At 51.5% G+C, this 27,804-nt stretch overlaps 1 protein-coding gene across 1 annotated transcript in view; it reads left to right on the top strand.

Moving 5' to 3' along the window:
• Positions 1-27,804, top strand: part of AK9 (adenylate kinase 9) — a 239,386-nt gene that overhangs the window by 143,340 nt on the left and 68,242 nt on the right. The window contains 1 exon segment of the mRNA XM_073336992.2: positions 11,666-11,885. Within this exon segment, the coding sequence (XP_073193093.1) occupies positions 11,666-11,885 (220 nt within the window).

Below are 27,804 nucleotides of genomic sequence, written 5' to 3'. Positions count from 1 at the left end.
TGACGAGACACATTTTCGACAACTGGTTCCACAACAGCTTTGTTCCAGCTGTTCATAAGCATCTGCGGTCAAAGAAACTCGAAGCCAAAGCACTTTTGCTACTTGACAATTGTCCAGCCCATCCTCCAGCTGAATCACTGGTATTGAGCGATGGAAAATACTAGTGCTATACCTACCATTCAACACAACATCAAAAATTCAACCTTTAGACCAGGGCATTATTCAGAATTTTAAAAACAATTATCGACTGCAGCTGATTTCAGCGATCATGTCATGCACGTCTTCAGGCATTTCCAAATTCCTGAAACAGTTAAACATGAAGGAAATTATTTATTTAGTTAAAAAAGTTTGGGATGGAGTAAAACAAAAGTCCATTGAAGACTGCTGGATGAAGGCTCTCGGCGATGCCTTTTCTGTCAAAGACGGCTCAGACTCTGAAAACTCCAGCAGTGGCACTGATTCAGAGCCAGACTTTGAAGGATTTTCAGAACAAGACATCCTACAAACACGCATGCAGACAATAGAGGATAAAGGTAAACTTCTCTTTCAAATGATAAAGGATTTTAGTTTGGATACGTCACTGGAAATCATTACCGAGTGGCTGGAGATGGATGAAGATTGCCTGACTTCAGAATTTCTGTCCGAGGAAGAAATATTAACAGGCTGCAAGGCTATGTTGGACTGTGAAAGTGATGGCGAGGATGTCATTGAAAAGGTTAAAATTTCGCCCAGAGAAGCCCTTAGTGCTGTAGAAACTGTTGTAAGATTTATGGAGGAGCAAAATGTGGAAAATATCAAAATCATTCATCTGCAGCAAATGACAGACTTCATAAGAGAGAAAAAAAATGCAAGCCAGAAAGAGCAGAAAACAACGACTTTTTTCAAGGTGAATCATAGACACTTTTTTCAGCATGGCCCTCTTAACCCGCGGTCCGTTAACACGCGGTCGTGACAGCTTGATTCCCATCATCCGCGCATAAACGGGTCTGTACTATATATACCTATAACTTTTACAGTTTACAAATGCTAACAAGATTTGTCTTAGTATATTAAAAGATTACAGTGAGGAGGAAAATGTTCTTAGACTGTTCACAATCAAATGAAGAAAAAATAATGGCATTTTGAAAACTTTTTTTTAAACTCCAGTAAAACAAGAACATATTCCACTTTCTCAACTTGTCCAATACTTCTCTCCACAATTTTTTGCTTTAACATTATCCAACAGTTTGACAGGCTAAATTATATGTCGTTTATGGGCCCAGTTCTGTGTGGCCTTCTACTTCGTTGGGGGCCAAACTGTAGCTTGGCTAGCCCAGGGGAATAAGGAACACTAGGTTCCTCCTTACATCCTTGAACTAGCTATCTGTATGTTGGGTAGCAGTGCTGGATGGGAACAGGCTCTATAGAACCAGTACATTGCCACCCCCTCACACAGTTGGACAGAGAAGGGTGGAATGATATATGAACTGGACACAGCCTTGGCTTTTCCCACTCAACACACTGACCAGTGTAGCTTTACCATTGTGTTGGGGAATGTACTGTGCCAAGTATGGAGCCAATGCAGTTTTCACCCTTCTCTGGGTAGCAGCAAAACTTCAAGGATATTATGACTCTTTAAGTATCTCACTATCTGGTTCATTATCTTGGAAGTTCCAAGACTAGAACTGCATTTTAATCAGATACAACCTTGGTTAAATTTATCAAGCAGCAAAAGTAAGTTAAAAGAGAGGCCTCATTTGAGTTACACCAGCGATAAATTTGACATAGTATTTTTGAAGGTATGCTATCAGCCTTTAAGTCCAACATTTTTCTTGACTTAAAGTTTGCTATAATCAAATGAGGCCTTGCTGAGGAAACGGTCCATCCTGGATCTGTCATACAATATGATGACCATAGCATACTTAAGTCATTAAGAGGCACAAGAAGTTATCTTATGAATGCCAAAGCAATACAAGTCCTTTTTAGGCACATGGTCATCTAGCCTCCATCAGGGCAAGCCGCATAAAGGTGACACGGAACACAAAAGCTGTTTGACTCAGCCATCAGGAGATAGACAACTCAGAATTATTCCTGAACTAAGAAATTTTCCAGTTGATATCAACGGATCTCGGTCAGCCCCAGTTGAATCTAGTTACATCCAATGAAAATGCAAAGGCAAGACCCTTCTTCACCAGGGAAAACAGCCGAAGATCAAAGGAAACAGACACTCTGGATCATAAATGGCACCTCCCCATTCCTCTTTCCCATTATTCTGCTAATGGGAACAGTTATTCAGAGATAAAAAGCAAGGAAGCATCTATCAAGTATCTAGCAAGGAAGCATCCTCCCAGATTGGCCACAAAGAGTTGTGGTTCTCAGACCTAGTGGAGATGTCACAGAGGTCTCCACTCCCACTTTTTGGAAGACAAAATCTCCTGTTCCATGGCCGGCACCATTCTTTCATGTCTGCCCAGACTACTGAGCTTGGCAGTTGAGAGGCAAGCCATAAACAAGATGGGATGCTCTGTAAAAAAAAAAAAATAGGTTTTTGTATCAAGCAGAACTGGCTTCTCAGTTTACACATGGGTTTGAATAAAATTTTCCTACTAGTGTCAAAATAGAAAGATCAGCCCTAGTAAACAAAATATTTCAGCTGTTGGTGAACCAAGATCCCCTTAATGCCAGCTGACAGAGGGTTACAGGAATGTCCTGATTCTGGTCTGGTCCACCAAAGAATGTCATGAGGTCTTAAGTACTGTAAGCTAACTCAATGGATAACTATTGACATACTACGTCAATGGAGAAATGTGACATTAACAGGGAAGGAAATAAGCCATAGGTCTGTATTCAGAGATAAAACTTTGGGGAGAATAAGTAGAAGGCAAAGAAGACACACCCTAATCCTGTACTTAGTGTCGTCAGATGCTACCGGTGTGGTGTTCTGCTCTGTTCAATGTTGATAACAGTCGGCTGCGTGCAAGTGTTCCCTCTGTGTGCTTCCCTGGCTCTGCAGATCACTGACACAGCAGACCCAAGAGAACCTCCAATGACCACAGACTCTGATAACGTACGAAGGCACCCGGCCAGGTTTATTGTCAAATGAAGCACAGTAATAGTTTCCCGCAGACACTACAGGACATACTACGAATATGTGCTCCCTGACAATGGACTGGCTCAGTCAGTGGCGGGACTCTCCGCTGCCCCCTAGGCCAGACAAAGACATCCATTCAGGAATGTATTCTTATACACAGGTACAAACAGGTTACACATCACTCCTGATGTATTGAGATACCACCCCTATACGCATTAGGGTGCTGCCTCTCCCCTGGTACAGGTTGGTTCGAACAAACAAGTCTATCCCTCATATTGTCCTTCTGATCCTGTCTTTAGGATGGTCTGCCTATTCCTTGTTATCTCTGTGGAATGTGTTCATACCATGATGTTCTGGTGCCATCCTGGCACACATTCATCTTATTAGTGCTTATATGTGTATACGTGCTTTTAGCAGCCTTCTTCTTGCCAACTTCTGTGAGCAGGACCTGCCTCTGGCTCACAGCTTAACTTTGCTTTTTATATTAGCAAAGTCTTGACCATTACTTTTAGTTCAGGCCTCATGTCTTATACAGGGCCTTAGGGCCTCATCTTACCACACTTAGGAAGTAAACAAGCAGTGTGTTTACATTCATGGAAACAGGCTCTCGGCCAATCTTGATTGAAAATGGTGCAGAGGAGTTTGGGGATGAAATAGACTTCTTTAGACAGGTTAACCTATAGGTTAAGTTTAGTCTCTAGAAAGTGTATTATGATTTTGTTTTTTATGTAACCTTTTGTTTCCAATATCTTTACTCACTGTTGCTTGAATCTTCGGTAATAAACATATCCTTGTTTTCACTATACATATATCTCAGTGCTGTGATCATACAAGCTGGAGTACTTACTGTTACTTTGGGGACAGCAGATCTGATATCACTGTGAGTATTCAGTGGAAAAGGAGCTGGACATTACAAGGGAATGCTTCAAAAGGACTTGGGGACTGGGCTGCATCTATTGTTAACCTGCAAGGCAAAGTAAAGGCTAGTGTTGCCCAGAGGAGAATTCTTGAAGGGCTAACAGGCTGGTGGTATCAGAGAGCTGACACCCAAGAAAACACAAGAAGACTCCCTCTCACTGGTGGCAGGGGGTAACAAGGTGACTCACAATCCTGGGTACCCTGAGAACCATTGCACTGTTCTGGACCTAAAACTTCCCACCATCGCATGTGTTCTTCTTCGAGTAGTGTCCCTATGAGTGCTCCACTTTAGGTATCTGTGTGCCCCTGCACCTCTAATCGGAGATTTTTGGTAGCAGTGTCCCATTGAGCCTGTGCATCTCGAGGCTATTTAGCACTGTACGGGAACCCCCCTCACTTCTCTACGCCTTTGGCCTCTGAGCAGTTGTCCCTTCCTTATCTGTGTCATTAGCATAAGTAGTGTTTGTTTTGTTACCTTTGTTCTCCCTAAAAGTACTCAGGCTAGTGTTTTATTTTATTTTAATTTAATTTAATTTTATTCCTTTGGTCTAAAAAGAAAAGAGAAAAAGGAAAAGAACTTCACTTTCCTTCCCTGTCTGGGCGCATTCCCCCCCTCCCCAGGCATCTAGTAGACTCATAATTATTTCTTTTTCAGTTAAAAAAAAAAGTAAAGATGATGTTCTTCTGCATATTCCTCCCTACTAGAGGATGACGCCCCCTGCCAGGGGCTTGCCTGGCTCTCTCTGCTCCAAGTGGTGCCTCTCCTACCAGGAGTCTGTTCCTGTAATGGCCAGACACTCACTGTGCCTGGGAGACCCTCACAGAAGTGCTTTACCTGCCACACCTAAAACTGCAGCCTCACAGGAGCTGGGAGCTGAAGTAAAAATTCCTCCCTGTAGAGAAAACACTTCAGTCTGCAGGGGACTCCAGTGGGTGTTGACCCCAGATCATCCCCGGAGCCTTCACTTCAAAAGGGGTCGAGTGGTGAAGAGGAGGAGAGAGAAAAAGAAGAAGCCACCAACAGACTCCCCCTGGAAAGGCTCCTCTGAGCAACTGGCCAGTCAGAGGGGTGTTCCCCAGTGCGGAACCTCCTGCTGTGAGCTCAGCTGCCGCACCCGCTTGGCAGGGAAGCTCAGGAAGCTGAAACCTGAGAAGGGGCTTCCTGCTGTGAGCTCTGCCCTGCTCTGAGCTCTGCTCTGCGCACCGACAAGGGGCTTCTGTAAGTTCTGTGCTGCTCTGAGTTCTACCCTGGGCAACTACTGCACGGAGAGGACACAGTTACCATACCATCTCTAAAAGAGTGACACAGAGAAGCCCTGCTGTCAGCTCTGCTTCAGCACGGAGACACCAGAAGCTTCCACCTTCATGCTCTGAGGCAACGGTACCATCCCCTAAGGAGAGGGGACAGTTACCCCACCATCTCTAAAAGAGCAGCATAGCGAAACCCTTTGGTACCAGATGCAACAAAACTCCCACCTAGGAAGTGTTCTGCACCTTCCCAACCATTGATACCGACTATAGACACTCCTCTGGGGTTCCGGATGAGCCCATGGTAAAACAGGTACTCTGATACTCTGTAGACCTGTGGCCTCAGTACCCAGGGAGAGACAATTACCAAACCGTCTCTAAAAAAGTGGCACCAACAAACTTTTTGTACTGGGCAAAACTCTCATTTAGGGAGTGCTCTGCCCAACTATCGGTACTGACAATGTACCACGGACCCTCCTCTGTGGTACCAAATGAACCCATGGTACTGCATGAGCTCTGGTGCCCTGGAGACCTGATGATTGGAGAAGAACCACAATACCCAGTACTTGGTACCAGGACCCCAGTATCGAGCACATCCCGGCACCCAGAATCGCTCTTAGCACTGGGCTGTGTACTGCCAATACCTCAGTCAGCAGCACCCTTACCCACTGAAGAATCTGACACTGGCCAGGAGAATATCATTCCCTGGCCCCTCAAGGTGGCCCAGCACCATACTACAAGGGTCATTCCCAATTCCATCACGCCAACCGCCCGTGCTTGCCTTCTTGCCTCTCCCTCCCAAGGCCATATTGTAACTCTTTGAGTACATACACACACATGGCATGACTGTCTCCGGTGTCTCTCAGGGAGAGTCCACCAGATGGTTTGCTACAGCCTGGCACCTGAGCCAGGGCAGGAGAGCACCTGAGCCAGGATAGGAGAAAGCTTTTTCAGAACAGGAAAGATGGGGGAAGGGGGGGGGAAACAAAAAACAAAAAACCCACACCTGAAGAGGAAGTTACCTCTTCAGCACACTTCTCCTCATCTCTCCCAGATGAGGCTGTGCTGCCCACCCCTCATCACTAGGTGAAGATTTAAGAACTTTCTGGATCTTACCAAGAGGGTGGCAGACAAGCTGCAAATTCCCTTACAGGAGATGGCAGATACACATCACAAGTTGGTGGAAATTCTGCACATTACCGTCTCATCTAGAACTGTCCTCCCAATTAATGAGCTGATTCTAGATCCTAACAAAATCATCTGGCAGAGCCAGCCTTCTTCGCACCAACCAGCAACAGAGTGTAAACAAAAACAACCCTACATCTCTACCCAAAGAGGCAGACTTTGTTTTCAACATCCGCAACCCAACTCCATCATAGTGGATGTGATTAATGCATGAAGCAAGCAACATAATGCTAAGTCAACTCCATATGATCAGGCTTTGAAAGATGGCGTATTCATCAACAACATTACTGTTTAGAGTCATAAATTACCAAACTGTCATGGCCAAAACAATTTTGTTAATCTTGGGAAACCCAGGATGTTTCTGAAATGTTACTGGAAACACAAAAAGAACAGATTCAGACCATTCTTAGAGAAGGTCAGCTAATAGCCAGACCAGTCCTGGAGACACCACTGGATGTAGCTGTTATAGCTGCCCGCCCAGTCTCCATGACAGTGGTACTGAGGTGGGTTGTGGGGTTTTTTTTTTGTTTGCTACACCTCTCTAGATTGCCCAAAGAGCTACAGACTTCCAATTTGAAGGGCCAAACTCTTTGCAGAGAAGACAGATTTTCTTTCCACATCCTGAAGGATTCTCGGACCGCACTACACTCCTTAGGAATCTACACTGTGGAACAGAAGAGAAGATATACCTCTCAACCACACCACAGATAACAATCTTCTCAATACTCACCATTTCTGTGCTGTTATGAGCCACAGTGTAAGAGGCCCAGGGCTCAAAAGTGAGAACAGACTGCACCCCAGTCCATGACCTCTCAAACTGCCTCTTCGAAGCACTTTGATGAGCTGATCGGGGGCCTGAACAATGATACCTTACAGCATCAGCTGCCATCTATACACCTGTCACGCCACTCAGAAGTCACCTTACCTTACTTCACAGCAGTTAGGACCAGCTCTAGAGCAAAGAGATTGATTTCTAGCCCTGAACTTACAGGGTGCCTACTTCCATATCTCAATACAACCATCATACAGGAGATTTCCTACTGCTTACCTTTGGGGCAGGATCATTATAGGTACAGACTGCTCCACACAGGTTCACTTCATTGTAGTGGCATACTAACCCCGGTACAGTGACTGGACTTTATCAGCACCAACCTGATGCAGTACAAGCGAGAGCGCTCCTCTCACTACCCCATTCACCACCCTGGGACACATGTCTCGCTAATATGCTGAGGAGCTCACCTACACAACAACAAGGTTCTGGACAAATGGCCTTCCACAGAAATGACCTTCCATATCACTCTTTTGGGGTTAGAGGCTGTCAGGAGTGCCTGTGCACAAACTCTGCCTTTCATCAAAAACAACACACAAAGATTATGATGTACTTAATGTGACCTGTATGTTTGTATAAACTGACAAGGAGCTGCCAGATCTCCCTCCCTCTGCAAGACAGCATTCAAACTTTGGAATTGATGCACCCATCACAATGTGCTCATCTCAGCTGTCTGTCTACAAGGGATACAGAACAGGGATAACCAACAGTCTCAGTTGGAATTTTCTCACGACAGTGAGTGTATACTGAATTCACAGGTGCTTCAAGATATAGCCACCTTTTGGGGAAACATTCACTGGCAGTTGCCCTCATCGTCTCAGTGGACAGGGCCCACTTGTATGTCTTTTCCCAGTTTCCTCCTGTATCCAAGATTCTGTTGAAAATTCAGTGAAACAAAGCAAGAGTTATTGTGATTGCCCCTCTTGACTATGACAATTCTGGCTCCCTTACTTGATGCAGATGGCAATATGCCCTCCTGTTCCTCTGATGTCAGCCCATTCCTCACCCGCTCCCTCTAAACAATGGGCTGACCCTTCACCCCAATCTATGGGTCCTCTGCCTCCAGGCTTGGATCTTTCTTTGTTCCAAGGCTTAGAAGCAGAATGCTCCGATAAGCTGAAACACAAGTTGCAATACAACCACAAGTTGAGCACTCCACACACCTATCTACAAAATGGAAACGACTCCAAGTTTGTACCATTCCAAACGGACAGACCCAACCTCATCTTTCCTCCCTCTGATTTTGCACTACATTTTAAACTCTCACTTAGCTCCCTTAAGGTACATTTCATGGCGAAAATGGCTTCCCACTTGGCGTTTGCTCAACCACTAATGCGTAGACTCTTTAAGGGCACTGGGACTCTCTTCACCCATGTTACACCACCCGCTCCAGCCTGGGACTTTAATCTACTTCTCAGGGCTTGGACTAGACCTCCCTCCAAGTCCAGGGCAACTTGTTCTCTTACACCTGTCCATGACAACAGCATTTCTAATTGCCATCACCTCAGCTAGGCACATAGGAGAAATAGCAGCCCTGATGGCACACCCATCATTCACGGCCTTTGTCTTTAAAAAATAATAATAAAAAAAAAACCCCAACAACTCTAAGGCCATATCAGAAGTTTCTCCCTACTTTTTCTGCACTTTCCATAGGAATCAAGAGATCCATTTCCCTGTTTTTTCCCAAAACCACGTTGTGACAACTGGAGACAATTGTGCATATGCTAGATATTAGAAGGACATTAGCATTCTACTTGGACAGGACTAAGGACTTCAGAAAATCCCCTAACCTCTTCCTTTCATCCACAGAAAGATTCTAAAACTCTGTGATATCTCCTCAAAGACTATCCAAATGGCTCTCTAGTTGCATTAATCACTTAGCAAGAGCGCAACTTGCTTCCGTTCATACACACTCCATGAGATCAGTTCCTACCTCAATCACATTCCATAGGGATACCCCATCTCCCCAATCTATAGAGCAATGACTGGGGCCTCTGTCCATACTTTCGCAGAACATTATGTGATCACTGAAGATTTGGCCGCTGACACCATCTTTGACTCCACAGTACTCTCTATAGTAAAAGACTCTGCTCCGAAGTCCCAGCCTCCAGTGGTGAGTGCTGCTCCAGAGTCACCTAAAGTGGAGCATCCATAGGGACACTACTCAAAGAAGAAGAGGAAGTTACTCACCTTGTGCAGTAACGATGGTTCTTCAAGATGTGTGTCCTTATGGGTGCTCCACAACCCGCCCTCCTCCCCTCTACTTCAGAGTTCTCTATAGGGCTCTGTGGTAGAGAAGGAAATGAGGGGGGTTCGCCTGTGCAGTGCTAAATAGCCTCAAGGCAGACCACGAGGGAGGGAGCGCACATGCGCGGGCTCAACAGGACACTGCTACCAAAAATTTCTGATTAGAAGTGCAGGGGCACACAGACTCCTAAACTGGAGCAGCCTTAGGGACACACATCTCGAAGAAGCATCGTTACTGCACAAGGTGAGTAACTTCCTCATATCTTGACATTAAATAGTGACATAAATGTAGGCTCATTAAAAACTCTGAAAGATCACCTGATAATATCTAGGTTTCTTAAAGCAGTACGTGTATCCAAACCAACCAGATCCCTATTTAGGATCTGCCTACAGTGCTGCAAAGTCTTGTGACCCATCTGTTCAAACTGATGGTATCTAATTCCTTACATTTTCTTTCCATAAACATGTCTCCTGACTGCAGTCACGTTGGCAAGAAAAGTCTCTGAAATCTCCATTCTTGTGTGACATGAAATGATCTCTTGAGGTCCCTTCCAGCCCTACATTTCTGTGATGCTATCATTTGCTCCATCATCCACAAGGACAAGATTGTTCGCCATGCTCCAGAATCATTCATAATCAGTGTTATGTATTTCTCCCATTCCTCAGGGGAAAATAATTCTTTTTTCATTTTGCCTAAAGCCTCATATAGAGAAATCATGACACATGCCTAATGTAAGACAAACTGTTAAAAGATACTGTAGGAGAATCTATCAATTCAGAAAAACACTGAGTCAGACCCTGGCCCATTCTGTAGTCCCTTTCCACCACTCTGTCAACGCAAAGGGGTCTTACGTCTGCCTTAAATGTGAAGCTGAGGTTTCCGCCAGCATGGGGAAATCCTTGGCTGATGTGGTGTTCTGTGCTGCCCCCCTCCAAACACGCTGGGCACAGAAGCATATTTGTGCATAGATAAAGTAATTTTAGAAAATATCAGAGCCCACTCAATCCTTTCCACAGAGGTATCCTAGGCAGAAAGGGTGCTAGCTTCCACAAAGGAAGTCTGTAAAGCCTTGTCATCCATCAGCCTTTTTTCGAAAAAGCACTATAGGCTTGACTTCATTCCTCTGTAAAATCATCCTTCAATGGGAAAGACTCCAAAAGAGGTTTTTTTAAATGTTAATAATACTAATTTGAGGGAAGTCCTACTGTCCTATTTATCTTTCCTTGCTTCCTTCCTTCCTTTGTCCAAATATCTGACTGGGCAAAAGATCAAGTTTCCTTTCTGAATCTGACCTTTCCTGCCATCTGGTCACTTAAGGGAAGTGCTTTGTCTATATAAAGCCCATGTATATGAAACATTACTCTTATATTCAATCTAATAATAAGAAGTGCAGAAACACAGCTTTGGAAAATTCAGCTTTGGAAGTACTTATCTAGTATGAAGATGTAAGGGGTATGACCAGGACCTGGAGTTCCATAGACAAGTCTGAACTGACTCCAGTATTTGTGGGGAGAGAGGTTTAGTTCATGCAGAGAGGTGTAGTCCATGTTATGGACTGTGGAAGAGGTCATTCCCTGAAAGGAAATCATCAGCTAACAAACTTCACATGACAGATCATACCAAAATAATGATTTGTGCCCCCACTTATGATTCTACAGCAGTGGCTAACAAACACTATTTTCAGAGCCACACTAGCAAAATTGAAGATGCAAGCACACAAAGCTCTTTTAGACACAATGCCATCTAAGCTGAAATTACTCTTAAACAAAATGGGCATTTGATTTCTGCGCCATTCAAAATACAGAGTGAAAGACAATGTTTGCTAAGCAGAATAAAATACAATAAAATAAAAAGTGAAAAATTGCTTCTAGATTTCTAAGGGCTTGTCTACTCACTAGGGAACTTTTTAGTGTGTGCCAGCAAGATTAGTGTGCAACTCATTGAACATTTGAATTCACACCCCTCTGGTGCACATTGCTGCACCATATAGACCAGCCCCAAGAGGGAACTGCAAGAAATTGAGAGAAAAATAATGACTTTTTAAAATTACTATTAAAAAAATCCTTTTAATAAAATGTTTTTTCTTTTTGCCATTCGCTCACTGAACTTTCTGTGTAGAAAAAGATTACTTTAGAATTACATCATTTTTATCTTTGTTTCCAATCAGATCCACAGGATTTATACTGGATGGTTTCCCTCGTACATTTGAGGAGGCCCAGTACTTATTAGAACGAGGACTCTGCCCCGATGTTGCAGTTTTTATCCAAGTGGAAGAAAGTGACATTTCTGATCGTCTTCTTCCTCCACGTTTGGAAAAATGGAGAGATAGACAAAATAAAAAAATGGAAAATAAGAAGAAGCTGAAAGACATGAAAGAAAAAATAAAGGTAGGTTTTATTCTTTCAGTAACAAACAGATTTTAGATTAGTGTTACAGTGAGGCTCCTTGTAATGAAGGAGATCTAGCTCTCCTGTGCCACCTCAGGTGGTCAGTTAATACAGCGGGGCAGCACCTGGTGCTATAAAGGATCATGGAGAATCAGAAAGGATAGAGGTCCTTGAAGGAAGGCTGAACATCAGAGGGGTTTTCCGGCTAACCTCCTCAAATTGGAGAGCCAGAGCTGAGGGTCAGAGAGGGCTGAAGGAAGGGGAGCAGTGGAGGAGCTTATCTCCATGCTGAAGAACTGGAGCCAGAGGGCTGGGGGAGAGGAAGGGATGCTCCCCAGGTAAGGATGAAGTCCCAGCAGAGAGTTGGCGGTGGTAGGAAGATCCCCAGTGGGGGCTCCACTGCGAAGAACAGGGATATACTACAGCTGGAAGGGGTGAAGTGGCTGTCCTGGCAGAAGGACGGGGAGGGGGGCAAAAAAGAGGACTGAAGAAGAACCCAGGTATGGTGGAAAACTCCAGAGTATGGTATGTACTATGTTGACGGACTGTGTGTCATGGGATTTTAACAACTATGCACTGGGAGTGGCAGGTGGACTATGTTTTTGGACTTCTATTATGGATTATTTGCAGTATGTTTTTGTAATAAACTGGCCCCTAGGAAGGGTATTATTGGGGTAAGACAACCCGTTGTGGAGTTCTTAGGGACCTGAGAGGGGAAGAGGGATGGTAACCCCTGTTAGGGTGCCCACCCACAAAAGGGCATTTGAGAATGAAGGGGAATCATTCACAGTTAGATTAGACCATCTAGGCAGATCTCTGCATTGGGTGATGAAGCAGAACTTCATAGTCCTACAAGGAGCACCAGAGGCAAGTAGAACAATTCTGAAGTGGTCAGAGTGATGCTTATACCATCCCCCTCTCAGGCCTTAGTACAGGGATCTATCCAGGGGAAAGGGGCATGGCTGGGGTTTTCCTTTGCCCTGGAGATCCTCATCTGCTAGAAGTAAAAGTTCTGCTCCAGCAGTTGTCAAAAGTTAGAACTCTGCTCTAAAAATCTCATCTTTGAGGTTTGGAGATGCAGTATTGCCAGCCTCAGGAGGTCAAAAATCATGAGATTGGCCCCCAAAATCATGAAATTTTAAAAAACATCAAATCATGTTATTGTATTCTGTCTTTTGACTTTTTGATTCTCGTCTGCCAATGAGTGTATGTGATAATGTCAGTGTGATCATTTCAGCTTGAATGCACACACAAATGCATGCCTTTCCCATGTGTCACAGATGGAGACTCCACTTTGGCTCTAATCACCACAGATAAGCAGAACGGCCATCCATGCCCTATTGCTGTCCAGACTCCTTCCCTTCTTAGTTTATAACCTTTGATAAAAGAAGGGCTAAATGTTAAATAGTTTGAGAACCTTGACCTATTTAGTGCATCATGATTCACACTAGCACATAGAATTTATATTACTTCTTTGGGTTGATAAATTATAGATGTACATAGACACATAGACTTTGAGGCGAGAAGGGACCATTGTCATCATCTAGTCTGACCTCCTCCACATCGCAGGCCACAGAACAGCACACATCCACTCCTGTAATAGACCCATAACCTTTGGCTGTTCCAGAACTTCACGACTTTGATAGTTAGAAACTTTTGTCCAGTTTCAAGCCTAAACTTGTTGATGGCCAGTGTATATCCATTTATTCTTGTGCTAACATAGGCCCTTGACTTAAATAACTCCCGTCCCTGATATTTATTCCTCTGATATATTTTTAGAGAGCAATCATATCTCCCCCCACAGCCTTTGTTTGGTTAGGCTAAACAACCCAAGCTCCATAAGTCTCCTTTCGTAAGATAGGTTCTCCATTCCTCTGATCATCCTAGTAACCCTTCTCTGCACCTGTTCCAATTTGCATTCATCTTTCTTAAACATGGGAAACCAGAACTGCACACGGTATTCCAGATGAGGTCTCACCAGTGCCTTGTATAGTTGTAATAACACTTCCTTATCTCTGCTGGAAATACCTTGCTTGATGCATCCTACAATTGCATTAGCCTTTTTCATGGCTCCATCACACTGGTGGCTCATAGTCACCCTGTGATCAATCAATACACCCAGGTGTTTCATCTCTTCTGTCTCTTCCAACTGATATGTCCCCAGCTGCTGGCAAAATTCTTCGTGTTACTCCCTAAGTGCGTGAGTGTGCACTTTGCGCTCTTAAATTTCATAAGATTTCTAATACTGCACATAGCGGGGCGTGGCTTCTCTAACGTCTTCTTCCCTGCAGAAACTGCATGGACTCCAATAGTTGTGCCTTCACTACACCCTTTTATTTTAAGTTCCCTCCACCATTTCTACAACAATCCCCGTGCAACAGTCTGTTTACAACACCACCTATGCTTTTTGGCCCTTCCCCCAGAACCCGAGGGAAATGGAGGTCTCTCTCCCTTGAGGCATCCATGTAATTGGGCTAACTCAGCCCTAGTCCCCTCTCCTTCCCTTGGCACTTCCCTTCTGTCTCTTTATCAGCCTTGGGTTGATAAGCTAATTGGCTCCTTATCCTATCCATCTGTCCAGCCTGATCCTCTAATTACCCCAACCCCATCAGCTTTCTCAAGGGAAACTAATGAACATCCGAGTGATCAGATTGCAGGATCACTTGTTCACCCCCTGCACTCTGTCACACTAGAGTTTTCAGGGTCATCCAAATCTTCTTGTATAATATTCCAGTCCTCCTCTGTATTGGAAATACCTCCCAACTTTGTGTCATCCATAAATTTTATTAGCGCACACTCACTTTTTGTGCCAAGGTTATTAATGAAAATGTTAAATAAGATTGGTTGCAAGACTGATCCCTGAGGAACTCCACTAGTAACCTCCCTCCAGCCTGACAATTCACCTTTCAGCATGACTCATTGTATTCTTCACTTCAACTAGTTCCTTACCCATCTTTCAATTCTTGTATTAATCCCCATCTTCTCTAGTTAAACTAATAATTTCCGACATGGAACTGTATCAAATGCCTTACAGAAATCCAGGTAGATTAAAGAACATTACATTAGCTCCTGCTTTCTGAATTTAGCTCATTAGGGTGCAGAGGAATATTTCAGGAGATGGGGGTCTTAGACAACAGCTCGGCAGAAAAAAGAATGCTTAGTTACTACATATGAGTAAATGCATATTGTGACAAAGTTCCTCCTCTACCTTGGTGGGTCTTGCGCTTATTGGCAGATTTGCTCACCTTGGAGCTTCACGGCAGCCCTCAGCTTGGCCGTTTTTCTGAACCCACAGTCCAGGTCGACTCCTCCTGTGTCTGACCAGGAGTTAGGAGGTTTCAGGGGAACCCGGGCCCGCCCTCTACTCCAGGTTCCAGCCCAGGGCCCTGTGGAATGCAGCTGTCTAGAGTGCCTCCTGGAACAGCTATGCAACAGCTACAACTCCCTGGGCTACTTCCCCATGGCCTCCTCCCAACACCTTCTTTATCCTCACCATAGGACCTTCCTCCTGGTGTCTGATAATGCTTGTACTCCTCAGTCCTCCAACAGTCTGCGTTCTCACTCTCAGCTCCTATTGCTTCTTGCCCCCAGCTCCTCACACGCGCACCACAAACTGAAGTGAGCTCCTTTTTAAACACAGGTGCCCTGATTAGCCTGCCTTAATTGATTCTAGCAGCTTCTTGATTGGCTGCAGGTGTTCTAATCAGCCTGTCTTAATTGTCTCCAGAAGGTTCCTGATTGTTCTGGAACCTTCCCTGTTGGGAAACGGAACATCCTTTGCTTGCTCCTCAGCTATCTGCTTTCTATTCGTTCCTAAAGCCCCCTGGCCTGGATTTTTCTTTCTTTTTGAACCTGCCTTAGCCCCCCCCCCCCCCCCCCGACCGGGCCAAACACTTTTTTTGCTTTGTTTTGATTTTTTGTTTTTTTTTCCCGTCTACGTGCTGGTCGGCCCTTAGCTTGTCGCCAGCACCCGCCCCCCCACGCCTGCTTTCAGGCGCAGCTATTTGCCTCAGCTGAGCCCCCCCCGGAGGAAGGGGGGGAAGATTGCCGATTTTGCTGTCCGGAGGGGGGAGTGGAAACCCCCAGACCCAGCCGTTTTGCTGGCAGCTCAGACTTTACAACATTCTCAGCATGCCGGAAGCCTTGGAACACAGCCAACACAGCTGGAGAAGAAGATTTCAGAAGACAGGAGAAACAATCCGGGGAAGCTATAAATCATCGTGAAGGGGGCCGTAAGACTGAGTAATTTTTTGAATTATACTCTCGTGGGGGGGAGTTTGACTGTGGTTACTTGCGTTTGTGGCAGCACAGGGGGGGTGGCACGGAGCCCTCCCCCCCATCCATCGGTACCCCAAACTCCCTCACCCTTACTACAACTGTCACGGCCCCCCCCGCCATCCATCCCTGCTGGCAACGTGCCATCTCCCTTCGGATCCAGCTGTTCGCTTTGAACTTTGCCTTTCGGACCGGACATAACAGCCGACCAACCGAGACTCTTTGGACAAACGTGTGTAGGTCTGCATCCCCCCCACCCCCCGGATTGCTTATCCCACAGTCCCTATTACTAGACCCCGATTTCCGCCCCCCCCAGTCCAACCCCCTCGGCATTCCCCCCCCCGGCCTGCAGCCCAGCGGGGAGGAGCAGTTACTTTGCTCCCCCCTCATCTCCTCCTCCTTCTGGTGTCTCCCCGTCTCTCCCTGATCACAATGGCGGGGAATGAGAGGGGCGAGGACGCTTCAACAAAATCAGTTGTCCCTCCCCCACCACCCCCCCTGCCCGACCCAAGGTCCCCCCCCACCACTATTGTTAAGATACTTGCCACCCCCCCCCCCCCGCTGGGGCACCGGCAGCAGGAGGCACCGGGGTGATCACTGCTGCGCCCACCGCCCCCCCAGATTCTAGGAACCCCCCCCAGCTGGCCGGAAGGGCCAGGGCGAGATGAAAGGAAAGGGCCCCGCTAAAACCACTAAGCCCTCCATGGCAGGGGCTGCCCCCACCGCTGTGGCCTCGTCATCAGCCGTGGCGCCCCTCCCTGCGTTTCCCTCCACCAGCTCTGCGATTGTCCCTTCCCCAGCCCCCAGGACGTATGCCCAGGCGGTGACGGCCCCCCTCTGCCTGCCGCCTCGTCATCTCACCCCCCCCCGCCTCCACCACCATCACCAGCGGCCGGGGCCCTTTCCCCGCCTTGACCAGGAGGCACGGTGTCCATTGCCTCCTGGTGCCCGCCTCGCCCCACGTGGAGACATACGTGCAGGTGTTGGCGAAGGTGGTGGGACCCACGGCTATTGTGGCAGCCTCCAAGATGTATGGGAAGGTCGTTTTCTTCTTAGCTTCGGAGGCTGCCACTCAGGAGGCGGTGGAGAGGAGCCTGGCGGTAGGGGGAGTGTTTGTCCCCCTAGAGCCGCTAGAAGACCTGGGCGTTCGCCTTATCCTCACCTCCGTTCCTCCCTTCTTACCCAATGTTGCCCTGTTACCCGCTCTCTCCACTCTGGGGAAACTTGTTTCTGTCATCAGCCCTCTCCCATTGGGCTGCAAGGACCCCACCCTCCATCACGTCCTTTCGTTCCGCCGGCAAGTGCAGCTTCTACCGCCGGCAGGGGCGCGTGACGGAGAGGTGCTCGAGGGGTCTTTCCTAGTCCCCTACCAGGGAGCCCGCTATCGGGTCTTTTACTCCACCGGAGAGGCCCGGTGCTACCTCTGCCGCTCAGCGGGGCATGTCCGCAGAGACTCTTTGGCCCGGGGGGGAGGGGCACTCGAAACCCCAGAGACCTGGCAGGACATCGGCCCCGTCGCTGCCAACGCCCCTGGCTGCCCGGCACCTGAAACCAACCCTCCTCCTACTCGATCCATCGCTGCTCCCGTCCAGGCCCAAGAGATACCTTCCCTACAACGCCCAGGCGAGCAAGGGAGTTCCACCCTTGCTAGTACCAATCCAGCAGAGCCTATGGAGGAGGGTGTGGCAAGGATATTACCGGGTATAGGAGAGGGTCCGCCCAAAGGAGAAACCCCCGCCTCTCATGCTGCCTCACCGCTACCCCCCCGAACCCCTGAACCATCGCCTCCGCCCCCCGACACGACCCCTGCTAACCAACCCCCAGATGACGCTATGGAGGGCTGGACCCTAGTCCAGGGGAAGCAACGCAAGCGGAAGGCTCGAGCTCCGCTGCATCCATCCGACGCGGAAGCCCCCCGGCAGACCAGGAAAGGAGGCACTGATATTGAGCCTCCCGCCACGGCCACGAGTGGGATCCATCCACTGGTGTTGGGAGGGGAAGACGGACTGGCATTGGAGGGCAGAATCCCCGCTCCATGGGAGACCCTCCCCTCCGAGACTCCTGAGGACGCCCCTTCTGCCTGGATACCACCTGAACCCCCCACGGACCCCGAGGCAACCGTTGAGGCGGGCCCTAGAGGAGAGGCCCCCGGGGTGGCAGAAGCTGGCCTCTCCCCTGTGTATGCAGAGATTGAGGCCCTAGATTTGACCCCGGTCACCCAGGGAGAGGATGATCTACTGCCGGCTGGCCTCGAGCTGGGCAACCTTACCCCAGCCCACCTTTCCCCATGCTCCCTCCCCCTAATTGCCTTCCCGGGCGAGCACCCTGCAGAAGGTGGTCCACCACCTGATGCCATGGCCGCTAAGACCACCATGGAGCCAGTGCCTAGCATTATTGGGAGCCCCCTCCCTTACCCCTTGACTCTGCTCAGGAGGCACTTTCCTTTAGCTGCTTGCCTTCTGAACCCCAGAGCCTTCCCCCTGCCCCTGCCCCCACCCCTCTCCCTGCCCAAGTCCCCTCCTCCTGCAATGCTAATGACGCCCCTGGGGTTATTTCCTTTCCACCTTTCGCAGATTCCCCCCAGGGAGCAGTCTTTGCACTTTCTAGTCGCGACCCATTAGGAGTGACAATTTTTTCCCTGCCATCCCCCTCCACCCCAAGGCATGAAATGAATTTAATAACCCCAGCCTGTCAGACGCCCCGTCAGTGGTCCGCACTCTGTCTACCTGCCTTAGCGGACCACGAGGCTGTATTAAGGAGTCCCACCAGGGAACACCCCGGAAATTGTAACCCCACCCCCCCATGAGCTGCAGCATGCACTACGGAAGTTCCTAGAACACACCCGTGGCACCCGCAATAGGGTACAGCTGGCTCTTCAGCTATGGGGGGACTTTGACCAAATCCTCCAGGCCACAAGGGCCCTTATAAAGGAGGGCAGGGGGCAAGGAAGGCGCGGTGCTGCGGCCTACGAGCGAGCCCGCAGCTTCCGACACGATCTACTCATCCACGGGATGGGTCACGGGTTGCTGCGCAACCTGCCGGGGGCCACGAACACCCCCACCAATAAGAGACCCCCACACCTCCAGCATGACGCCTCTTATTATTGCAACCTTGAACACCAGGGGCTGTAGAATGGCTCTCCGCAGGTCCCAGGTGCTCTCTTACCTTCAGGAAGGGGGGTACTCTGTAGCTTTCCTGCAGGAGACCCATACGGACCCGACCGTCGAGGACAGGTGGCGGCTGGAGTGGGGGGACGGGGTATACTTTAGCCACTTCACGACTTCGCAAGCTGGAGTGGCGACCCTGTTCTCCCCCACTACGGCCCAAGGTGCTAGGGGTCACTGAGGCCATGCCGGGCCACCTGCTGCACCTTCGAGTCCATATGGAGGAGCTCGTGGTCAACCTTGTTAACATTTATGCCCCGCAAACGAGCCCAAAGTGGCCACAATTCTATCAGCGGGTGTCCAACTTCCCCTTGATTCGCACAAGTGCCTGGTCCTGGGAGGGGACTTTAACACCACCCTCGAGGAATGGGACCGCTCAGGGGCCGAGCCGAGCCCAGCCGCCGCGAACATTCTCCGAGGAATAGTCGAACATCACTCCCTAGTGGACGTCTGGCGTGACCATCACCCAGATAACACTTCCACGTTCACCTTTGTGCGGGTGGAGGCCCATCGGTCACACCACTCTCGGTTGGACCGTATTTACTTATCCCGTTTCCATCTCTCACAGGCCCACTCCTCCACCATTTGGCCGGCCCCATTCTCCGACCATCATTTAGCCACCATGACGGTCTCCCTCCGTGCAGAGAGACTGGGGCCGGCCTATTGGCACTTTAACAACAGCCTGTTGGAGGACGAGAGCTTTGTGACGTCCTTCCGGGAGTTTTGGCTGGCCTGGCGAGAGCAGTGGCGTGCCTTTCCCTCAGTGCGGCGATGGTGGATCTAGGGAAGGTGCGCGCCAAGCTCTTCTGCCGTGACTACACTCGGGGCACCAGCCGACGGAGAAATGCGGCGATAGAGCAGTTGGAACGGGAGGTCTTAGAGATGGAGAGGCACCTGGCTGCCAACCCCGAGGACCCATCCCTCTGCAAAGCGTGCTGGGAGAAGCGGGAGGAGCTCTGGGCCCTCGAGGACCACCGGGCCCGAGGTGCCTTCGTTCGGTCCCGCATCTGCCTCCTTCGGGAGATGGACCGCCGCTCTCGCTTCTTCTATGCCCTGGAGAAAACGAGGGGGGCCAAGAAACACGTCACCTGCCTTCTTGCGGAAGACGGCACCCCCCTCACGGATCCGGAGGAGATGTGTGGGAGGGCCCATGACTTCTACACAAGCCTTTTCTCCCCGGATCCGACCGATCCTGGCGCTTGCGGGGTGCTCTGGGAGGAACTCCCCACAGTCAGCGTGGGCGACCGAGACCAGCTAGAGCTGCGTCTCACCCTGGCCAAGTTCTCGGAAGCCCTCCGTCGCATGCCCACCAATAAATCTCCGGGCATGGACAGGCTGACCGTGGAGTTTTTACCGCGCGTTCTGGGACATCCTTGGCTCAGACCTAGTCACTGTCTGGGCTGAGTCCTTGCAGAGCGGGGTCCTCCCTCTGTCGTGCAGGCGAGCGGTGCTCGCCTTGTTGCCGAAGAAGGGGGACCTCCGCGATTTACGAAACTGGCGTCCCGTCTCACTCCTTAGCACGGATTACAAAATCGTAGCAAAAGCAATCTCGCTGCGGCTAGGGTCCGTGATGGCGGACGTGATCCACCCAGACCAGACCTATACTGTCCCGGCTCGCAGCATTTTTGAAAACCTATTTCTGGTTTGGGACTTTTTGGAACTCGGGCGGAGAGATGGTCTGTCGTTCTCCCTCCTGTCTCTTGATCAGGAGAAGGCGTTCGATAGAGTAGACCATGGGTACTTCCTGAGCACTCTGCAGGCGTTTGGATTTGGACCTCAGTTTGTGAGTTTTCTCCGGGTGCTGTATGCCTCCGCGGAATGTTTGGTTAGGCTCAACTAGACTCTGACCGAATCGGTCAGCTTCGGGCGAGGAGTGCAGTAGGGGTGCCCCCTCTCGGGCCAGCTGTACGCTCTGGCAATCGAGCCTTTCCTCTGTCTCCTCCGCAGGAGGTTGACAGGGTTGGTGCTGCGGGAGCCGGAGCTGCGGCTGGTCCTGTCAGCGTATGCTGATGACGTACTCCTCGTGGTCCAGGACCCAGGCGACTTGGTGCGAGTGGAGGCATGCCAGACCATCTATTCGGCAGCCTCCTCCGCCCGAGTCAACTGGGTCAAGAGCTCTGGCTTGGCAGTGGGGGACTGGCGGCAGGTAAGCTCCCTCCCATCCGCGCTTCAGACCATCCGGTGGAGTGCGGGTCCACTGCTCTATCTCGGTGTTTACCTTTCCACCACGCACCCTTCCTCACCGGAGAACTGGCAAAATTTAGAGGGCAGGGTGATAGAGCGGATCCGGAAATGGACGAGGCTACTCCGATGTCTCTCCCTCCGAGGGAGAGCACTGGTGCTTAACCAACTAGTCCTGTCCACGCTCTGGTACCGGCTCAACACCCTGGCCCCGGCCCTGGGTTTCCTGACCCACCTCTGGAGATTGATTCTAGAGTTCTTTTGGTCAGGAATGCACTGGGCCCCTGTTGGAGTTCTTCATTTACCGCTGAAGGAAGGACGGCAGGGCCTGAAGTGTCTGCACACTCAGGTCCGCGTTTTCCGCCTCCAGGCCCTGCAGAGGCTCCTTTACAGTGCAAGTAGTTCGACGTGGAGCATATTGGCGCATGCCTTCCTGCACCGCTTCCAAGGGCTCCGATATGACCGGCAGCTCTTTTATCTTTGTCTGAGAGGTTTTCCACGAGACCTCTCCGGGCTGCTGGTCTTCTACCAGGACCTCCTCCGGACCTGGAAACTGTTTCTAACAACCAGGTCCGTGGCGGCCACCGCGGGAGCAGATCTCCTCACGGAGCCCCTGCTACACAATCCCCAACTCCGTGTGCAGGTGGTGGAGTCCCGCTCGGTGCGCCAGAGGTTGGTCCTGGTGGAAGTCACGAGGGTCGGAGACCTCCTGGACTACAACCAGAGAGACTGGCTGGATCCCCTGACGCTCACTCAGCGCATGGGGCTCTCCAGCCCTCGTACCCCCTGGCGCATACTTCAGGAGGTGAAGGCCGCCTTGACCCCCACTGCTCGGGCTTATGTCAACTGAGCCTTGCGTGAGGGCGCACCCCGCCCATCCTCTACCCCAGGCCCGCCGGACCTTTCCATTGGGCCCCTACCCTGCCGATCCCAACAAACCCCTCACCCTTTCACTGCAAGCCGGCTGCATGAACTGCAGCCGGTCAGTTTTCAAATCGCACCACGGAAATATTTATACACAGTCATGCTTCACACCCTTCACGCCCACACCCTGGTGTCCCGCCCCGATACAAAGTGGCGGGACCTCCTGCCACCTTTGGAGGTTGAGCAACCTCGGTGGGCCAGCCTGTATTCCACCTTGGTCTCAAGGCCCGTCGGGGACATCAGTTGGCGGCTCCTTCACGGAGCTGTGAGCACAGGCGTGTTTCTGACACGGTTTACCCCCATCCCGGATACTTGCCCTTTTTGTAATGTGAGGGAAACCCTGGCGCACGTATATTTAGTGTGCCAGATTGCAGCCCCTTTTCCGGCTCCTCACAAATATTCTATTGCACTTTTGGCTTCATTTCTCCCCTCACCTTTTTATCTATACACTCCCCATCTGTGGCCCCACAAAATCGCGAGATCTCCTGGTTAACCTCCTCCTAGCCTTGGCTAAAACAGCCATCTATAAAACCAGAGAGGGGAGGTTGGCCCATGAATCGTCCGGCGATTGTAGGGCCTTTTTCCAATCCTCAGTACATTCACGTATCCGGGCGGAGTTCCTCTGGGCGGCGTCCACCGACTCCCTTGACGCCTTTGAGGAGCGGTGGGCGCTGTCCGGGGTTCTCTGCTCGGTGACCCCATCCGGTTCCATCCGTCTGACCCTTTGATTGAGGGGAAGAGTGACAGACGCCAGCCCCAGCCGTTGCCACTGTGGATACCATCATTCCTGTCATCTAGGAGGGGTCCTATAATACATGGGTGTCTACCCCCCCACCCCCAAACCGCCCACCCCGCAGCCGTGCCCATCTTCCCGGGCACTCTCAGGAGAGGGATAATCAGTGACACTGGGCGCGGCCCTAGGTAACTCGAGGGGGTGGAAGACCATGAGTGTCGAGGAAGCCCCCCCGCTCTAGGCCACCAGGTAACTCAGGAGGGTGGAAAACCACGAGTGTCGAGGAAGCCCTCCCGCTCTGGGCCCAGGCTAGCCTGAACACTTCTCCCTCCTGAAAGCTGCTGTGTTATACCTTCTGTTTGCATTGTTTTGTTGCATAGTTTGTTTTGTTTTCCTTGGTAACTTTTTGCAAGTGTAACACAATAAAATTCTTTTCTGTTTCAAAAAAAAAAAAATCCTTCCCTGTTACCTTACCCAGGGAAAAGGGACCTACTTAGCCTGCTCTCCTGCTGCTGCCCCTTGGCCTGGGCTTTCCTTGCTTTTTGCCCCTGCTTTCGGCTTCCCCCCTGACCGGGCCAGACGCTCTCCTCCATTTCTTTTCTTTTTGTTGTTTTTTTTTCTTTTTCTGCTGTTGCTAGAGTGCTGGCCAGAGGCCGGCCGGCTGTTAGCCCCCCCCGCCCCGCCCCGCCCCGCCTGCCCTTGGATGCTGCTGCCGCTCCAGCTGAACCCCCCCCCCAAGAGAGGGGGGGCCTGCCGGCCTGCTCCCCAGAGGGGGGGAGTGAAGAGACCCAGCCCCCAGACCCAGCCACTTGCTGTTTGTCTGCAGACCCGTCTCTGGCTGAGAGAATTTCTTATCATCCGTTCCAGCTTCCCTAGAAGGTTTGCAGCTGCGACCCGGAACAGACAGAGAAAAAGCCATCTATCAGAGGAACACCGCCCGGGGAATCTACAAATCGGCGTGGAGGGGGGCCTAAGACTGAGTAACTTTCGAACTGTGCTCTCATGTCGGGGGAGGCCTTGACTGTGTCTTAACTGTGTTTGTAGTGACACAGGGGGTGTGGCACGGAGCTGCCCCCCGATCCATCTGTGTCCTCCCAACCCCCATGCTACCATCTTCACAACTGCCTCCTCCACCATCTTTGCTGGCTGTCTAACATCTGCCTCTGGACTCAGCTGCTAGCCCTGATTCCACCGCGTGGGCCAAAAGCACCAGCCAACCAAACAGGACTCTCTGGACAAGCATACGGTGGTTCATGTGCCCCACCCCCCTGAATTGTCCACCCCACAGCTTGTCCCTTTCTACCTGACCCCAACACCTGTCAATCACCTGCCACCGCCCCCGCTGGGGCATCAGCAATGGAGGGCACTGGGGTGACCTCCGCCGCTGCCATGCCCATTGCCTCCCCAGACTCTAGGGAAGCCCCCCAAGCCGGCGGGAAAGGCCAGGGCAAGAAGAAGGGGAAGGGCCCCGCTAAAACCACCAGGCCCTCTGTGGCAGAGGCTATCCCCACTGCTGCGGCCCCGTCACCGACCACGGCGTCCTCCCCCGCTGCCCCCTCCACCAGCTCTGCGGATGTCCCTCCCTCAGCCCCCAGGATGCATGTCCGGGCGGCAGCAGCCCCCCCGCCTGCTGCCTCGTCATCTCTCCTGCCCACCGCCTCCGCCACCATCAATAGCAGCCGGGGCCCCTTTCCCACCATGACAAGGAAGCACAGAGTCCGATGCATCCTGGTGCCCGCCTCGCCCCACGTGGAGACCTGCGTGCGGGCGTTGGCGAGGGTGGTGGGGCCCTCGGCCATTGTGGCGGCCTCCAAAATGTACGGGAAGGTCATCTTCTTCTTAGCATCGGAGGCTGCCACCCAGGAAGTGGTGGAGAGGGGCCTGGCGGTGTGGGGGGTGTTTGTCCCCCTAGAGCTGCTAGAGGACCTGGGCGTCCGTCTGGTCCTGACCTCTGTCCCTCCTTTTCTCCCCAATGCTGTCCTGTTACCCGTCCTCTCCACCCTGGGGAAACCTGTTTCTGTCATTAGCCCTCTCCCGTTGGGCTGCAAGGACCCTACCCTCCGTCACATCTTTTCCTTCCGCCAGCAAGTGCAGCTTCTACTGCCGTCGGCGGCGTGTGATGGAGAGGCGCTTGAGGGGTCCTTCCTAGTCCCCCACCAGGGGGCCCGTTACCAGGTATATTTCTCCACGGGGGAAGCCCGGTGCTACCTCTGCTGGGCGTCAGGGCATGTCCGGAGGGACTACCCCTTAGCCCGGCAAGGAGGGGCACCTGGGATCCCCGAGACCCGGCAGGACATCAGCCCCGTCATTGCCGACACCCCTGGCCGCCTGATACCCGAACTCACCCCCCCTCCTCTTCGGACCACCACTTCTCCCGCTCAGGCCCGAGGGGCACCTCCCCTACAACGTCCAGACGAGTGGGAGAGCCCCCCCTCGCTGCTGACAATCTGGCAGGGCCTATGGAGGAGGGTGTGGCAGAGATACCACTGGGCATGGGAGAGAGCCTGCCCCAGGGAGAATCCTCCCTTCCTCATGCCGCTCCACCGCCCCCTCCAAGCCCCTGAGCCATCGCCTTTATCCCCGATACGACTCCTGCTAACCAGCCCCCAGATGATGCCATGGAGGGCTGGGCCCTAGTCCAGGGGAAGTGAGGCAAGCAGAAGGCTCGAGCTCCGCCTCATCTACCCAAGGCGGAGGCCCCCCAGAAGACCAAGAAGGGGGGCACCGATGCCAAACCTTCCGCTTTGCCCACGAGTGCGTCCCATCCACCGGTGTCAGCTGGGAAAGACGTGGTAGCACCGAAAGATAGTATCTCCCCTCCATGGGAGACCCTCCCCTCGGAGACCCTCGAGGAAGCCTCTTCTGTCCTGACACTGCCCGAAGCCCCCATGAACCCCGAGGCAACCGTCATGGCGGGTGCCAGTGGGGAGAACCCCAGGGCGACGGAAAGTGTCCTCTCCTCCATGTTCGAGGATATCGAGGCCCTAGATCTGACCCCGGTCGCCCAGGGGGAGGACGACCTTTTGCCAGCAAACCTCGATTTGAGCAACCTCACTCCACCCCTCTTTTCCCCATGCTCCCTCCCCCAACTGCTGCTTCTGCTCCCACCTCCGAGGTGCCCCTGGACTCCTCCATCGACCTGGCCGCTGATGGCACCCCGCTGACAACCACCAAGCCTGCTCAGGTGACAGCAGGCGCCACGCGACCGGGTCATGAGCCGCCAGGGGCACCTCCCGTTGGTGCGGAGCAACTGATTTCCTTCCCGGGCGGGGGCCCAACAGAAGATAATCCACCTCTTGATGCTGTAGCTGCTAAATCCACCATGGAGCCTGCACCCGGTATCACTGAGAGCTCCCTCCCCACCCACTTAACCCTCGAGCCTGATTGGGAGGCACAAACATCCAGCTGCTCGCCTCCCGAAACCCAGAACCTTGCCTTTGCCCCTACCCCTATCCAGTCTACCTCCTGCGATGTTATCACGGCCCCCGGGGCTGTCTCCTTCCCTTTTCCAATCGATGACCCCCAGGGAGCAGTCTTTGCACTTTCTAGTCGCAACCCATTAGGGGCTGCTATTTTCCCTCCACTGCCCCCTATCGCCCCAGGGCTTGAGGCGGGCCTAGAAGCTCCAGACCATCAGGCACCCCGTCGGGGGTCCGCACCCTGCTTGCCCGTTTTAGTGGGCCACAGGCCTGCACCAAGGGCCCCGGCGGGGAACAACTGGGAAACCGTAACCCCACCCCTCCATGAGCTGCGAGGAGAGCTGTGGAAGTTTTTAGAGGATGTCCGTGGCTCCCACAACAAGGTACAGCTTGCTCTCCAGCAATGGGGGGATTTTTTCAAATCCTCCTGGCCACAAGGGCCCGCATGGGGAAGGTAAAGGGATGGGGAAGCAGGATGCTGTGGCCTACTGGCGGGTCCGCGTCTTCCGTGACCAATTACTCAACTACGGGATGGGTCAAGGACTGTTGCACAGCCCGCTGGGGGATGCAAGCATCCCTGCCAGTGAGGATCCCCCCGGCCCTCCCCATGACACCTCTCACCATCGCAACGTTGAACACCCGGGGTTGTAGGATGGCTCTTCGCAGGTCCCAGGTGCTCTCCTTCCTTTGGGAGGGAGGGTACTCTGTGTTTTTCCTGCAGGAGACCCATACGGATCCGACCGCCAAAGATAGTTGGCGGCTGGAGTGGGGGCACAGGGTCTACTTCAGCCATTCCACGATTTGGCAGGCTGGAGTAGCGACCCTGTTCTCCCCCGATCTACGGCCTGAGGTGCTAGGGGTCGCCGAGGCCATGCAGGGTCGCCTGCTGCATCTCCGGGTCTGTATAGAGGGGCTCGTGGTTAACCTCGTTAACATCTATGCCCCGACATCGGGCCCGGAGCGGCTGCAATTCTATCAGCAGGCATCCGCCTTCCTCGGCAGCTTAGATTCTCAAGAGTGCCTGGTCTGGGAGGGGATTTTAATACCACCCTCAAGGAACAAGACTGCTTGGGGACTGAGCACTGCCCGGCCACCGCGGACACCCTCCGGGAGATAGTTGAACATCACTCCCTAGTGGACATCTGGCACGACCACCACCCGGATGACACTTCCACGTTCACCTTTGTCCGGGTGGAAACCCATCGGTCAAGCCACTCCCAGTT

Source organism: Lepidochelys kempii, chromosome 3 (assembly GCF_965140285.1).
Source record: "Lepidochelys kempii isolate rLepKem1 chromosome 3, rLepKem1.hap1, whole genome shotgun sequence".
Classification (NCBI taxonomy): domain Eukaryota; kingdom Metazoa; phylum Chordata; order Testudines; family Cheloniidae; genus Lepidochelys; species Lepidochelys kempii.
This window is presented reverse-complemented; position numbering and strand designations above follow the sequence as displayed.